The 16337-nt window shown below is 42.9% G+C and overlaps 1 protein-coding gene across 1 annotated transcript in view; it reads right to left on the bottom strand.

Annotated features, from left to right (window-relative positions):
• Positions 1-16337, bottom strand: part of agxt2 (alanine--glyoxylate aminotransferase 2) — a 28666-nt gene that overhangs the window by 6361 nt on the left and 5968 nt on the right. The window contains exons 3-10 of the mRNA XM_084324015.1: positions 14800-14990; positions 13231-13354; positions 12848-12942; positions 11880-11973; positions 10720-10813; positions 4918-5018; positions 1915-2007; positions 536-668 (exon numbers count right to left, since the gene is read on the bottom strand). Of these exons, the coding sequence (XP_084180141.1) occupies positions 536-668; positions 1915-2007; positions 4918-5018; positions 10720-10813; positions 11880-11973; positions 12848-12942; positions 13231-13354; positions 14800-14990 (925 nt within the window). The remainder of the gene's footprint in view (positions 1-535; positions 669-1914; positions 2008-4917; positions 5019-10719; positions 10814-11879; positions 11974-12847; positions 12943-13230; positions 13355-14799; positions 14991-16337) is intronic.

The raw sequence follows: 16337 nt of genomic DNA, 5'->3' as shown, positions 1-16337 counted from the left end.
AATGAACCATCACATACTTGTACTATACTGTACTTGTGCTGTATAATGACAATGCATTTAATGGGGCCATAGTGGCTCGGGAGGTAGAGCAGTCGTCTGGTAACCCAGGGGTCCCCGGTTCGATTCACGCTCCTCCCAGGCAGCGTGTCGAAGTGTCCTTGAGCAAGACACTTAACCCCTAGATGCTCCTGATGAGCAGGTTGGCAAAAAGCGCTATATAAATGCAGCCATTTACCATTTAATCTAATCTAATCTATTTGCATGGCTTTAAAATAGCAGCATGAACTATGCCAACACAATGGACCTATCTCAAACCCCGCCCTCAACAGTTGTGATTGGAGGATCAAGAAAAGAGAGCGGGGTTTGAGATTCTTTGTCGTTTCCTGAAGGTCTTCGCATGCTATCTGAAAAAAAACGTATCAAATATAGGGGATGTGGACTACATGCTGCCCTTTGAAAAATATTAAAATACATTTTATAAGAACCTTTGCAGAGATTCACAAGGTGCTGTCATGGTTGTGTCTTAGCGTCTCACCTGGAGTTGTGACAAGAGCTCCCATAGGGTATCCGTTAGCGATGCCCTTCGCCATGGTAACCATATCAGGAATCACATCGTGGCCTTGGAAACCCCAGAAATGGCTTCCTGTTCGCCCAAACCCAGTTTGGACCTGCCACACACACACACACACACACACACACACACACACACACACACACACACACACACACACACACACACACACACACACACACACACACACACACAACACACAACACACAACACACAACACACACACACACCAGCAAAAGCATTGGGAATAATTCCTACAATTTAAAGCCGTCTTGGGGTCTGACTCTGAAAGAATTATTGATTATTATTATAATTTTTTTTTTATTATCTTTTTCCCCCTTCTTTTTCCGCTTTTCTCCCATCCCAATGTTAGTCGTTATGCCAATTCCCAATCCCCTTCCTGGTTGTTGCGCACTCTACCCCCTACCGTCGGTCTGGGAGGGCGGAGACTATCACATGCTTCCAGGCTCCGACACATGTGTAGCCAGCCCACCGCTTCTTTTCACCTGGCAGCACGGACTCTCACTGGGAGAGTGTAACGTGTGGAAGGTCACACTACCTCTCCCAGATCCTTCCCTTGCTGTGCAGGTGCCCCGACCGAACTGTAGGAGTCGCTGTTTACAACGACCAGGACCCACCCACGCCGGCTTCCCACCCGCTAACACTGCCAATTGTGTTAGTATGGACGGTCGGCCAAGCCGGAGGCACCACAGCCGGATTCGATCTTTCGAAAATTTCAGACATTTTAAGTTACTGTCAACAGGCCTAGAATTATTATTATTATTTTTTATTGTGTGTGTGGTAAATGTAAATATATAAATGTATATAAGGTATATACAGCACTAAGATAAGATAAGAGGATCCTTTATTAATCCCCTTGGGGAAATTCAGGTGTCAAAGCAGCATGGGGGGGGATAGGGATACAGAGCTTCACAGTCCTATAAAGTCCAGTATCTATATCAAATACAATATAAAAAGTAAAAAAAACAAGATAGTCCTAGTGAGTGCACATGGATACGAGTCTCGAGTTCTCACGTCCCGAGTTCTGACAATGATATTTCTCCTGACCACAGGAGACACCACTATTGTACATTCTATCATACAGTCCAAAGTTATATGGATAGACTAGTTATGATTATTATGATTACAGTGTAGTCATACAGCTTACAGCCGCACTCAAAGGAAAAAGTATGATTGGAAAAACATTTGGCTTAGCAGTGGTTATTTCTAGTATATTGTGCATAAGTACATACAACACATTCTGTCATCAATACAAAGACACTGATCTAATTATGTAAATGCCATGAAGCATACAGAAGCGTACATATCATGCGTCATCTAACCTCGTCAGCGATGCAGATCCCACCTCTCTCCCTCACTAGCTTGTAGGCCTCCTTCAGGAAGTTTTTGGGGTACTGTACAGCTCCACCCACTCCCTGTGGAGAGACACGTGAGACATAAACATTAACATACCCAACATGTAACATACATCCTTCATACAATAAGTGACACATCATTTGACAATCAGACAGTCACCCATCCAGCCCACCATTCTAAAGTTATGTCAAGACGAGGCAGAGTTACCATACCTGTTCACCAAGGGCTACAGCCTCTAGTCATCTCCCTGTTATTTATTGTTATTGTTATTTATTTGGTTTATTATGTGTCTTTTTTTGTGTGTGGAAAAAACACATTGCTATGGATAGGAGGATGGTGTGAGGGAATTGAAACCCGATCAATGAGTCAGATAGTCAAAGATAGACTTGATAAACATTTGTCAAGAGTATTATGGCTGGATGACCCCACCGGGACACCAGCCTCGTGTCCCCAGGTGAGCTCCAGAGTCCACTCAGACGTGGCTCTTTATAGGGAGGTGTAGTCTGACGTCACTTTAGTTTCCCACGCAGTCCACCCCTCTTGAAATTGCAATGTATTTCCAATGGACCCATTTCTAAATAGTCGTTGTTAATCTGTAGACCGTTTTCGCCTAAAGGTACATGCCTAAGTAAATGGAAGATTGCTCCACTTCTGCAAGGTCAATTTGCATGTTCTTGGTATCTAGGAACATCTAGGGACCTGGGGGTATGTATTTCCAGTGTCAGAAATATTGTGTCTGTTACTAGGCTGAGTAAATTGTAATGAAGAAAAGGAGAATATAAATTATGATTTGTGATTTTTGCATCTTTGATCAAAAATTGATACGGGTAGGAGAAAATGCTCACTGAGCTCATTCAACACCTTATTGAGATCATGTGTACAAAAAATCTAAGAAAATGAATAAAGGGAAGATGATTAAACAGAAGGATTTGTAGATACAGTAATTAATGATAATCGATTTTAATTATAAATTCATATTTGACCTTGAACTTGACCGTGACCTTATTATGGCCAAATCATACATCTATGGATAGGGAAAATGCTCCTCTTTCCAATGGCAGGGTTGAATCTGGATTTAGTCATTTCCTTGCGTTTTCTACGATAATTAGCATTTTCCGTTAAATTCGTATTTCCGATAAATCGTATAAAACATCGGTAAAAATGAAAATATACACTTTGACTACTGTTTTTGATAGGGTTATGGTATTTACTCTTGGCTACAATTTTTTTTTTTTTAAACATTAACCTCTTAACATCCAAGGGCCCACATGTGGACGATTCTTTGCCGACCTCTAGTGGCTCGGGTGTGCATTTCTTTTAATACAATATATAGAATTAAAGCCCTATTTTTTGCCCATTCAGGTGACAAAATCCGTTCAGCGGTTCTCAAGTTACATGCCGATATGTGAGGCGTGCCCCAAAGTACGCAAAAGTACACATTACCACCCCCGACTCCCGGGGCTCTAGCTCCGTCAATCATTTGGCGATCTCGAAAATCCTTGCACAGGGTTGTAGCCAATGAGTGTGGCTTTCCAATGATACCCCATGATATGATAATTGGGGATCTCTATTGGTCTCTATTGATCGATTTATGATAAAGAAAAAAAAAGTCCCCTATTAGGGGACTTTTTTATCTGGTTAAAACAAATAAAGCATGAACATTGTCATGGTGTACCTCTCTGTGTGTATTCATCCACAATCTATAGCTCCACATGAAAGAATTTGCAATTAATCATAATTGTAGCAAAATAATTAATGTTTTCGTTCACTGAGGAACTACACTTCACTTTGGCGCTGCTGACTGTAGTTCCTTTTTAATGACAAATTAAAAACCTTATAACTAACTTTATTTCAACCAAAAATGCTTGAACAATAATGTTAGTGATAGAAGGGAACAAATTTTGTGCAAAAATGTAAAGCTTGCCAATGTTCATGAGGCAGAATTATTACAATAGCCGATAATACATTTTCCCAATGATAAATCCCTATACGGGTGGACCGCGCGGGAAACTAAAGTGACGTCAGACTGGAATTCTGGGTAGAGTGGCCCAGAGGGGGGTGAGTTGGGGGGAGGAGGAGGAGGGGAGAGGGGGTAGAGACATGGGGGGACGGACGGACATGGTTTGGGGGCTGGAGGGGGGTTGAAGTTGGGAGACAAAATGTGAATGGTAATGAGATGGGGGTTGAAACATGGCTATGGGATTGTTTGAGGGGGGGGGCTATTCTGCCACAATGGCAAGCAAGTTGTAACGGCTTGTTCTGATGTACAATTATGGACAACTGACATGCGTCATCTTTGTTTATCGCACCGCCTACATGAGTCCAATTAACTCTTAACGAGGCGCACCGGCAGTCTGCACAGATGAACCAGCAATGTTCATTATTCATGAGCCGCAGTTAATCACTTGGCTAATAATCACACATAATGCAAACTGCAAAAAAAAATTATCCACTTTTTCTCTCATTTTCAATTTTTTATCCCACCCCAATTTTGTGTTTCCAATTCTCCCCTCCCCTGTCTTGAACGTTGCTCGCATATGTCCCCCACTGGTCGGTTGTGGGGAGGATAGAAGCCTTGCATCACGTGTCCCCTCCGGTACACGAGGAGGCAGCCTGTCACATCTTTTCACCTGCCAGCGCGGACTCTCATTGGCGAGGTGTAACGTGTGGGAGGCTCACACTACCCCCGCTATTTCCTGTCTCTGCTGTGCAGGCATCCCCCAACCGACCTGTAGGAGTCGCTGTCCACAACGTCCAGATTACCACCCATCGACTTCCACCCGCTGACTCTGCCAATTGAGCCAGTATGACGGCCGGCCCAAGCCGGAGGCAATGCTGACACCCGGATACGAGACCGGAGTCTCTTGCATTGGTGACGAGCGCAATCTCCGCTGCGTCACCCAGCCGCCCAAGAGAGAAGCTCTATTCTTGTACTTCCTGTAAACAAAGGGAAGCAGACCACACCGTACCTGAATAGGCTCCCCGAAGAACCCCGCGATTCGACTCGGAACACTCGTTGCAAAGGTCTCTTTGAGCTGTCCGATGTACTTATCGTTCGCCATACAATAACCTGTGCGATAGAAGCATGTGGTTAAAGGGAGAAACAATGAAAGCGTCTCAATATACACCAAGTGATCATGTAAATACACTATTAACCCTTTCACTGCCACACTGCCAAAGGGTTAACCCTTTCACGGCGACAATACAGAAGGTTAACCCTTTCACTGCCACACGGCAAAGGGTTAACCCTTTCACAACCACACTACAGAAGGTTAACCCTTGGTAGTCAAAGGGTTAAATACACAAACATTTTTACCATTTCCAGGGCGAGTGTCCTCTGAAGCACGGCGCTTCTAAAAAAGTCAAGCATTTCCTTGGAAAAAGGTAAATGTTTGACGGCCAGGCGAGGACCTTGAACTCCACACAGTCAGGCACTTCATCGCCATCAACACAGTCAAACACATCTGACCCCGCGGGCCTCTCCTGCGTCTAAACTGAGGCAGGACACAGGAGGCAGAAGGCCACGTGGAACACCGCGTGAAGTTATATTGTGCAAAATTGTGGATCGTCATCCAAACTATCGATTAACTGAGAAATTGCTTCCTTTGATTGAGATTACCAGAGGGAAAACAAGCCCAGAGCAACTATTTTAACCAAGTTAAAAGCCTCTGTGTCATTCTGGACAGTTCCCTCTCCTTTGCACCACACATCAAAAACATCACCGGTCTGCTTTCTTTCACCTCCGTAACATCTCCAGACTCCGCCCATCTCTGTCCCAATCAAACACTGAAACCCTGGTCCATTCGTCACCTCCCGGATCGACTATTGATCAACGCTCTCCTCACCGGCCTTCCCACCAAACTCCTCAACAGACTACAAATGATCCAAAACTCTGCTGCCAGGATCATCACCCGCAGCAACTCATCCGACCACATCACCCCTGTCCTCATTCAATTACACTGGCTCCCTGTGCACTACCGGATCGACTTCAAAAACCTCCTACTCACCTTCAAAGCCCTCCACAATCTAGCCCCCATCTACATCACTGACCTCCTCCAGAAATACACCCCCTCCCGCACCCTCTTCCCTTTATGATCTGTGACCTTGGGTGTCGTGAAAGGTGCCACCAAATAAAATGTATTATTATTATTTTATATATATAGCAACTATAGAAAACACAAGCATAAAAGGTCAGAATCCCTGTATTAAGATGTCCTCCGCAGCTACGCATCAACTGGAGGTAAGAGCTGCACAGATCAAACAGCTGAGATTATCATACTTAAAGGTTGATGCATAAAGGTTGTATGTGTGTGTGTGTGCGTGCGTGTGTTTACACTGTAGACTACAGGCACGTTCACACATAGAGCCCAAGGGGTGTTTTTTTTTTTACCATTACGCATATAGACTGCCCTTCCAACTGAAAAATGTCAGGATAGAATCAAAATATTAGGTAAAGAGAGAGATGCCCCATATTCCATTGCAGTTTGCACGGCCTCCTCAAGTTCAAGTTCAAGTTCTTTAATAGTTGTCATACAGAAGTACAGAATACTTTCATACAAAATGCTTCTTACTGTTACGCTCCAGAGACTGTGCTAGACAAGATAGTATCAAATAACATAATAACATAATATAGCATGAATTTAGAAGAAGAAAATGAGGTCACAGTGTTCGGTATAGACATATGTACAATGTTCTGAGTTACCATATAATATACAATACACAATACTATGCAGTGTACTAATGTACAGTACTATCTAGTGCAAAGCAGAAATGGGATGAGGTAAAATTTTTGGTACAATTTACAGTAAGGTGTACGAGTTGTAGTGCAATCCTTCATCCATAAATATAAAGTGTGGGGAGTGGGTGCTACAGTGTTTGTTTAAAGTGGGTGTGTGCTATAAGTGTGTGGAGTGGGTGCTACAGTGTGTTTGTTTAAAGTGAGTGTGTGCGTGTGGATGTGTGTGCTATGTGCGTTTGGTGGTTGTTGTTGTGTAGTGTTCATTCATTGTTCGTTTAGCAGCCTGATGGCCTGGGGATAGAAGCTTCTTCTGAGTCTTTCTGTGCTCGCCTTGAGACTCCTGTATCGCTTGCCTGACGGCAGCAGTTCCTCACCGTGCCTCTCCACGGACCTATATATTTTATGCATAGCGTGGGTGGTGATGATGATGATGATGATAGAAACCGCTGTGGCGCATACAGTTGAATGCTGGTATTACACTCATTGAGGGACACGAAGAAGTCAAGTCCGATGGGATTTGGGAATCTCTAATACAAATCGGGATTGGAATAAAAAATGCATTTATATTAAACAATACAGAATATACAGCACTTCTTGGGGTCTGTAGGGTAAGCACTTATTCCCTCCCCCCTGAACATTTATGCAGATGTATGGGCCTTTTAAGTCAGTGATAAAAGTGTCTTTCAAGGATAAGTGACAGTGGCGGCCGCCACTGGGGGGCGCTAGGGCGCCGCCCGCCCTTCAGGCCCTGCCTGGTTATATGAGAGTAGAACAAGAAAAGGTATCTTTTTGTTTTTTGTTTTATAGCCCTATAAATAATATAAACATGTTTAAAATGAATAATATTTACTCATTTTAAGTATGTTTGTATTTCCAATGCACAATATAACGTTATTATCGCAATTAAAAAACACTCGTTTTCCAGAGCAGGAAGTGACATCACGTTTTTTTTATTTTTTTTATTTTTTCGTATTTCTCGGCCCGGGCTATACGCGATAGCGCTCTGAGTGCGCGTCACAGTTTGATCGCTGTATCCGTCACAGCCAATCAGTGCATAACGCGTTGTGCGTTGAAATATGACTATTATGTTGGAATCCGGGCGCGATTTGAAGCGGTCTAGCCAGTAGCGTCAAGAATATCTGTAGCCGCATTTCGCGGAGACGCTCTCTGATTGGCCGACGCCAGTATTTTTTTCCGTGGCAGAATTTCACAGAGACGATCTCTGATTGGCCGAATCCAATTTATAATGTTCCAATTCTAGCTTCTAGCTTCCTAGGTTGGTTGGTTCCTAGGTTGGTCTAGGTTGTTTGTCTTAGAGCGTGCCGTGACTGCAAGTTCTTTCGACGGTTAAGCTTAGGCACTCTTTCAAAGTTGGTTAAGGTTAGAGTTTGTCTTAGAGCATGGCGATAGAACGCCAGGTAGTTTGCAGTCTGTTCGAGCGGAAATGGACAAAGGAATGTACTTGTTGAGTGTTGTGCTAACGAGCTAACACTTGGCTATATGGCGGATTATACACGTTTATCAAGCTCTCCTGCCCTGGACGTTTCAACTAAACAGTGAGTCTCTCTCTCTCTCTCTCTCTCTCTCTCTCTCTCTCTCTCTCTCTCTCTCTCTCTCTCTCTCTCTCTCTCTCTCTCTCTCTCTCTCTGTGCTTAACGTTAACGTTTGTAAATAGTTTTTTTTAGGAGCAGTACTGTTTAGTACAGCAGGCTACTGCTGGCCATTCATGAAGCGAGACATTGCTGATTGTTTATTTATTTTATAACACAAGACTATGACTACCAACTGCCTAGCCAGCCGTGTATCAATCTTGGATGCAATAATAACGTTACTTACCACACTGACTATGTCGATGGCTCATTGATTTAACTACTGCAGCTCTCTCGGATTGAAAATACGTGGATTATGGCTTGTTCAATATCGTCTATGTTTGAATGAATGAATGAATGAGAACTTTATTAACAGATTGCAGAATGGGTACAATACAGTACGGCTCAATACACACAATTGTTAAGGGGATGCAGACCAGAGAAAGACGTTTGTCTTGTTTACATCAGGGTCCCAGATTTTCGATTCATATCGATAGTTTAATAGCTAGCCTTGGCTCGTTTAACAATATGCAAAATATGTGTACAGCCCTGTACTCATACTGAAGTTATTCTTGGTATATAATAGGTCTGATTGTGTAACGAATCGATTCCACGTCGCGCTGTGTGTGAGAGAGAGAAGGAGAGAGGGAGAGATCTGCCTGTGTTTGGAGACGGGCGAGTTTTGTTTCTAACTTTTCTATTTATATTGTGTTTCAAGTTGTGAATTAGAGTCTCTAGACTATACTTTATTTGACTGGTTGTGTGTTGTTGTAGTAACAGCTGAGCGACTCGAGCCGATTCATTGCCGTGAGCGTGAGTCGAATCGCCCACGTCTTGCCATGAGTCTTGCGTGGTACAGTACTGTACTGTACATGTTTGCAAAATATTTGGTATAGCGCCCCTAGTGGCGAAGTACCCAGCGGCCGCCACTGATAAGTGAGCTCCTGCACTGATTATTATAGTTCAATATTCAATATTTGATCACCAAAACCCCCCAAAAAGCATAAAAAGGGGGCTCCCCCGCCCGAAAATGGCCCTTACAAATCGGGTTTACGCGTTACTCGCGCTCGGTTAAAAGACACACAGGTATAGTGCCCTTTTCAGCCTTTGAGCACCTGCCCCTCTAAAGTCCTGTGCACGTCCCTGGTAGACTATATGCCTAGCTGGTTGCTATCGCACCAGCTAATGGGGATCCCTAATAAAATCAAATCAAATCTTATGCAAAGTAAACCCAATCAAACAGGTATAGTTGAAAAGTATAATAATGATCTGAGAATAAAAATAAATAAAAAATCTAAATCACAAACTAATGTCCAAATAGCCATATGGCCGATTACAAACTGTAAACCTATGCTTGAATTGTATTCAGTTCATACAATATATATTCCAAATACGCGCTCTCTTATAAGAGTAGCCAAGGCAAACAGCTCCTGGCTCTGTTTCTCCAACACAACACATGGTGTCTGTTAGCTGATAATGAAGTGACTTTTGCTCAATGTGTACATGAACAAACATTGTAAAACACATCGTGACAATCAGAGCACAGTGCCTTCCAGAACAATGTTTACTCTATTCTGCTTCCTCTTACCGGGAGCTGGAAACATAGTCAGGTCTCCATAGTGTCAGTCATCCCCCCTCCTCTGTGTGTGTGTGTGCATGTTTATGTGTTTGCCTACAATAAATCTCTTTGCTAATGTATGCCCAGTTGAATCTTTAACTGTGTGAAAATGTTAATCAGAAAAGGTGGAGAAAAGTACCCTGGGGTTACCCATATTTTCTGAGATCATTTTGGAAAAATTATCCTTTCTCGCAAGTTGTATTGCCTTGTATGCGCCCATGGCGTCTTTGTATAAATTATAGTGAGCTGCGAGTTTGAATTTCCTCCATTTTTGCTCGGCTATCCTACATTTTCTCTTGTTATCTTTAACATTGGTGTTATTTAGCCATGGAGAGATTCTATCAGTTTTTACCTTCTTAACCTTCAGAGGGGCGACAGTATCTAACACTGTTGACAAAGTGCTGTGGAAGTTTTATCTGATTTAAGGAGGATTCACTGCATTGGTCATACAATCTCATCATACTAGAGAATTTTGCTTCAGCGCTAGCGTCCAGAAGCCTTCTGTGAACTAGAAATTCACTTCTGGTCCTATGTAAGATTAGACTTGTAACAGTCATAGAACACACAATAATGGTCAGAAATTGTAATTTGTTGTACTGATACATTCTCAATGTTTAGCCCTGTTGTTATTAGTAGGTCCAGAGTGTTGCCATGTTGGTGGGTGGCCTCGTGAACATGTTGCATTAGTCCAAAACTCTTAAGCTCTAAGCTAGCTAGAGCTCTAAATCTGAAATCTGTGTGTGTGTGTGTGTGTGTGTGTGTGTGTGTGTGTGTGTGTGTGTGTGTGTGTGTGTGTGTGTGTGTGTGTGTGCGTGCGTGTGTCTACCTTGTGCACAGTCACAGTCTCTGATGGTCTGGATAGGAGAGTCCCTGCAGTGGCTTCCTCCCCACGGCCCGCTGAACACGTCAGGACACATGGTCTGTTGGTCAGAACAACAAGTCAACAAGTCAACAACAACAACAACAACAACAACAACAACAACAACAACAACAACAAGATTTACCTCACATAATTTCATTTCATTTCAAACTTTTATTTCAACTTGTAAGACACAGAGGTTACCCTCATTTACAGCGACGACAAGCTTACAAAACAAGCAATTTCATACATATATAGACATAATAAATAAGAATAAACTATAAAAAAAATTTAATCAGTTGGACATCAACAGTTACATCATGCATCAGTAAAATATTGTACACTTGGTATTCCAATAAACAATATCTCAAATGTACATCCGATATATTTATTTGAGACCTGCACACTCATAATCCTCAATATCGTTACATTAAATGTACCCGCATAAAGATAATTGTTTATTGTATACTTATACAAATTGTAATTATAAGACGATAATTGTATCGTCCACAAAGCAAACTGTGTTTTAGGTCACTGAAACTGGACCTGTTTGAAAACTCCTGCCAGGGTGAAGACCTTCTAAAAATACACTGTCCTCGTGTGAACGGGTGAAACTGGAGCTTATGGAAAACACTAACATCATGACTAATGGCCCTGTCCACGGATACGGAGTCTCTGCGATCAGGACCGCGGAGAGCTCCCTGCAGCCTCCCGTCCAGGTGAGTACATGTGAACATCTTTGTGTTGTCGTGTGGACTGGTAACACTGTTGGTGTGGAAGGACTTTTCTTTTATAAACAAAGGAGGAAAAACCCTGGTTTGAAACATACATTTTTTAAACAAACAACTGGGCGTTTTTCTAGCCCAGCAGTTTTCAAAATTTTTCATGTCAAGGACCCCCAAATTGATACATATTAGGCCTCATTTGAGCAGATTTGTCTCAGATGTCTTAGAACAATCTACAGATGGGGGACATACGAGTGGGGACAGGTTCTGTGGTCAGAATAGTCCTTCTCTCGATGGGGTCTAAATTCTAGTCAATGAATAGTGAAAATAAACTATTCCTCCGTTTGCAGAGGATCCCCTGGAACCCCTCAAGGACCCCTGGTTGAGAACCACTGTTCTTACATTAGTGCAGCCCAGTCCACCGGCGATGGGGTATTTATATGCTGCGTTGGAGGTCAAACCCATGGTCTGTGGACTGCCTCCGTGGTAAGACCCTCTGAAGAGAAACAGACATGAATCACTGAGAGGGAAAAGTTACTTCTTGAAACACTTTCTAAACACTGGAGATTGACAGTAGATGTGGAAACAACTCACACATCATGCAGACAGACAGACAGACATGCAAAAGATATAAACTGCCAGGGACTGAAACTATTAACCTTGTGACCGCTAACTATTAACCCTTAACCTCGTCTTCTCAAATCTAGTATAATCCCCTGTCCGTCTCTATCTGAAGAGCCTTGATGGAATCTCACATGGATGGATAAGTAGAGCAAACATGAGCTGGAAGAGGCGGTCGGGTGGCGTAGCGGAGATTGCGCTCGTTACCAATGCAAGAGGCTGCGGTCTCGACTCCCGGAGTCAGCATTGCCTGCGGCTTGGGCCGATCGTCATACTAACTCGTTTGGCTGAGTTAGCGGGAGGGAAGTCGTGGGTGGGAATCTGGCGTTGTGGACAGCAACGCCTACAGGTCAGGTCTGGGTGCCTGCTCAGCGAAAGGCAGGAAGTGGTGAAGGCAGCGTGACCTCCCACACGGTACACTTCACCAATGAGAGTCCTTGCTGCCAGGTGAAAAGAGAGCCACTGGCTGTCTCCGCATGTGTCGAAGGAAGCATGCGGTAGACTTCAGGGTTCCCTTGTACCGACCAGAAGGGGGAACATGCGCACAACAACCAGGTAGGGGAGGGGGGGAATTGGCATAACGACTAAATTGGGATGGGGAGAAAAAGAGAAAAATCTGAGAAAGAGAGGATAAAAAAAAGAAAAGAAAAACATGAGCTGGAAACTATTACCAGACCTGAGGGAGGTACCAACGTCCTCGTCATCGTTCTAGGCAGCGACGTGAAGTAAATCAGGCAGGAGAGTCTAACCTGAGAGTGAGGATGTCAAAGTTGCCAGTGTATAGTCTCGCCATCATCATAGCCAGGTCATTAGCCTCTGAACCGCTGTTGGTCAAGTAGACCACCTGGGTAGACAGCGAGACAGACAGACAGACAGACAGACAGACAGACAGACAGACAGACAGACAGACAGACAGACAGACAGACAGACAGACAGACAGAGAGACACAGTTTCAGCAAGGCAACTACTGTAGGCAGACCTGTCCACATTTGAATTTGAATTTAAACCTGCAGATGTGAGCAGAAAGCTGCTTTAGAGGAATGTAATTGACCATATTCACACGGCAGCCATGTTGCTCTTATGTCGTGCTCAGGTTAGGATTTCTTAGTTTGAATATGGTCAATGGAGGTACCTTGAGAGGTTCTGGGAAGTAGGAGGCGAGCTTCTCACAGTACTCTTGGAGAGGAGGATAGACGTAGATGTTAGTCGTGTGCCACAACGTCCTCAGCTGCTTCTCCGCTGCTGCAGTCACCTTCCTGCAGGGGTGTAAAAAGTACCCAGAAATTATACTCAAGTGAAAGTATGGGTACCGTCTCAAAATCGTACTCAAGTAAAAGTATCTGGCTAAAAACACACTTGAGTAAAAGTAAAAAAGTTTCTACTTTTAAATGTACTTAAGTACTAAAAAGTTTAATTAAAAACTTGTTTTTATTGCAAGGGATAGACCAGGGGTCTCAAACTCATCGTGGGCCAAGTTTTCATTTTAACTACACATTGCACCAGGTGAGTTGGTTGAAGAGGTGGGCCAATTAGTGAAATCATCAGCTGGTGTTTAGGCAAGGCTGGAATGAAACCAAGCATACACTCACACAAGGACCAATCAGCATGGGTATGAGCGGGTACATTTTCCATTGATGGGGATTTGATTGGCTGTTTTTAAATAAAGAGTGGCCGCAGGATTAATAAATTAATAACGTTAACGTTAGTACGGCCAGAGAAACAAATAATATATTATACTAATTAAAATGGTTGGACCTGTGAGATTTGTACTTTGTACTTTGTAGGTCTGCATTTTAAATGTAAGGAGTAAAAAGTATGTTTTTTTTCTCTGAAATGTAATTGAGTAAAAGTACAAGTATACAAACATAATAATACTAGAGTAAAGTACAAATCCCATGTAACGAAGTACAATTACTCAAGTACTTTACACCGCTGCCTTCCTGTATCCAGGCACATCATGACAAGACAGGTTTAGGATGACACTTCATATTGTTCTGTGCATGTGTAATAACACAGTAGCTTGATCACCATCAGGGCTGACCGGTAAAACATTTAATTCTTTTATTTATTGCCAATAACTATTCTAAGTACTACATTTGATTGTCCAATGCAGAGTACTGATCCCATCCTTCAGGATAGACTTAAACCGTAGAAAATGTATTTGGGCTCAGTCTGGACAAAATGGGATCTAACATGAGATCTAACATGCTTCTATGTACCAGAAAATGCAGACAATCAAGTGACTTTGCTTTGATTTCTGAGATGTTGGTCGATTTTTAGTATTGGGAACATTCTCCAATACAGATTTAGCCAGGGCCAATATCCGATACAGAGACCCTGATTTAGCCAGGGCCAATATCCGATACAGATACCCTGATTTAGCCAGGGCCAATATCCGATACAGAGACCCTGATTTAGCCAGGGCCAATACCCTGAATTAGCCAGGGCCGATATCCAATACAGATACCCTGATTTAGCCAGGGCCAATATCCGATACAGATACCTTGATTTAGCCAGGGCCAATATCCAATACAGATACCCTGATTTAGCCAGGGCCGATATCGGATAGCTGATAACAGCAATGCGTAGGTTTACCCCTAATCACATTTCAATGATGAATAGGCCTACTGTATGTTATTTCACACAAACGAATGACAACATACAGGAGAAGTATGATAGAAAGTAGATGAAAGGACCTTACGGGTGGCAGTGACCCACGCTAACAGTAGCCACACCGGCAAACAGGTCCAGGTATCGTCGGCCATCCACATCCCACAACCACTGCATGTGTCCCTGGTGGATGAAGACTGGCTTCTTGTAGAGGGTGATCTTCATGGTCATGGGATGGCAGTTCTTCCTGCGGATCTCCATCATCCGCTCCTTAGACATGCCCTGGACAGACAGACAGGCAGACAGACAGACAGGCAGACAGACAGGCCGGGACTCAGACCCCAGCAAAGTGCATTCTGAGCATGTTTTGCTTTGTTGGTTTGACTCATTTCTGAATGAAGCCGGATGTTCAGAGGGACTTAATTGGAACATTATCCAAAGATAAAGGCCTTTGATTGCTAGCTATTTCTTGTGATTACATTTTTTCTTGTGCCGTTGTTTTTCATTTTGTTTAAACTATGTCTATGTTTTATTTTATTTAAATTTTTATTCTGTATTTTATTTTATTATTAATACTTTTTTTAAACTATGTTTTAACCCTGTAGCACTTTAGGATCCTAGTGAACGAAAAGTGCACTACAAATACAATTTATTATTATTATTATTAAGATAATAGAGGTGCACCAATATCAAACCAATATCATGTAGGGGAGAACAGGGATAGTTGTCACACTTTTTACTCTAGTGTGAATTGCTCATCATCAAAACATCTTTCAATAGTCATTCCTACATTAAATTGAAGCTTAAGATGTTTGCTTGAAATGTGTATCCCTCTCATTTTCCAACATATTGTAACAAAGAGGAAATTACCTATCAAAGACACACATTGTGACAACCAACCCCATCACGGGGATGGTTGTCACACACTATGGGATTGGTTGTCACTGTGTGTTTTAATGGGAAAAATCTTAAAAAGAAGGCAAGAAGGAAGAACTAAATTTGAAAGTTGAATTGCATTGACAAGTTGACAAATACATAACTTAATGCATCTTAACATGAACATAAACAGGAAAGACATCTTTAGGCCATCCTATATAACAAAATAAGAACAAAATAAATAGGCCTAACAATAATAGCCAACACAACTAGGCTACACTCATTCACTATGAGTTACAGTGATGGCAAATGTAGGGTCTGGGCACTCCAACTAAGCAGAGCTTGTGTGCCAACTGGTTGCACATCCAACACTTCTCACATACCTCCCCTGAACGGCTGTTGGAGAACGTTTCCATACAAACCAAACAAAAACAACCATCTTCATCTGATGAAGACTCCTCCTGTCTCTTTCTTTTCTGTTTCTTCTTCTTGCTGGCTGCCTTTTCCAGCTGGGTGGAGTACACTGGGATGTACTAGGCTTTGCAGGTGGTCTAGGCTGGGATGTACTAGGCTTGACAGATGGTCTAGGCTGGGATGTACTAGGCTTGGTAGGTGGTCTAGGCTGGGATGTACTAGGCTTGGTAGGTGGGCTGGGGTGCATTGGGCTCTGCTCGGTCTGTCCTCAGCTCATCCATCACCTCCAAGTTGGTGAAGAAACGGATGTTGTGCTCATTAAAGTGTGTTAGTTAGCCA

This window comes from Notolepis coatsorum (genome assembly GCF_963971535.1).
Source record: "Notolepis coatsorum genome assembly, chromosome: 11".
Lineage (NCBI taxonomy): Eukaryota > Metazoa > Chordata > Actinopteri > Aulopiformes > Paralepididae > Notolepis > Notolepis coatsorum.
This window is presented reverse-complemented; position numbering and strand designations above follow the sequence as displayed.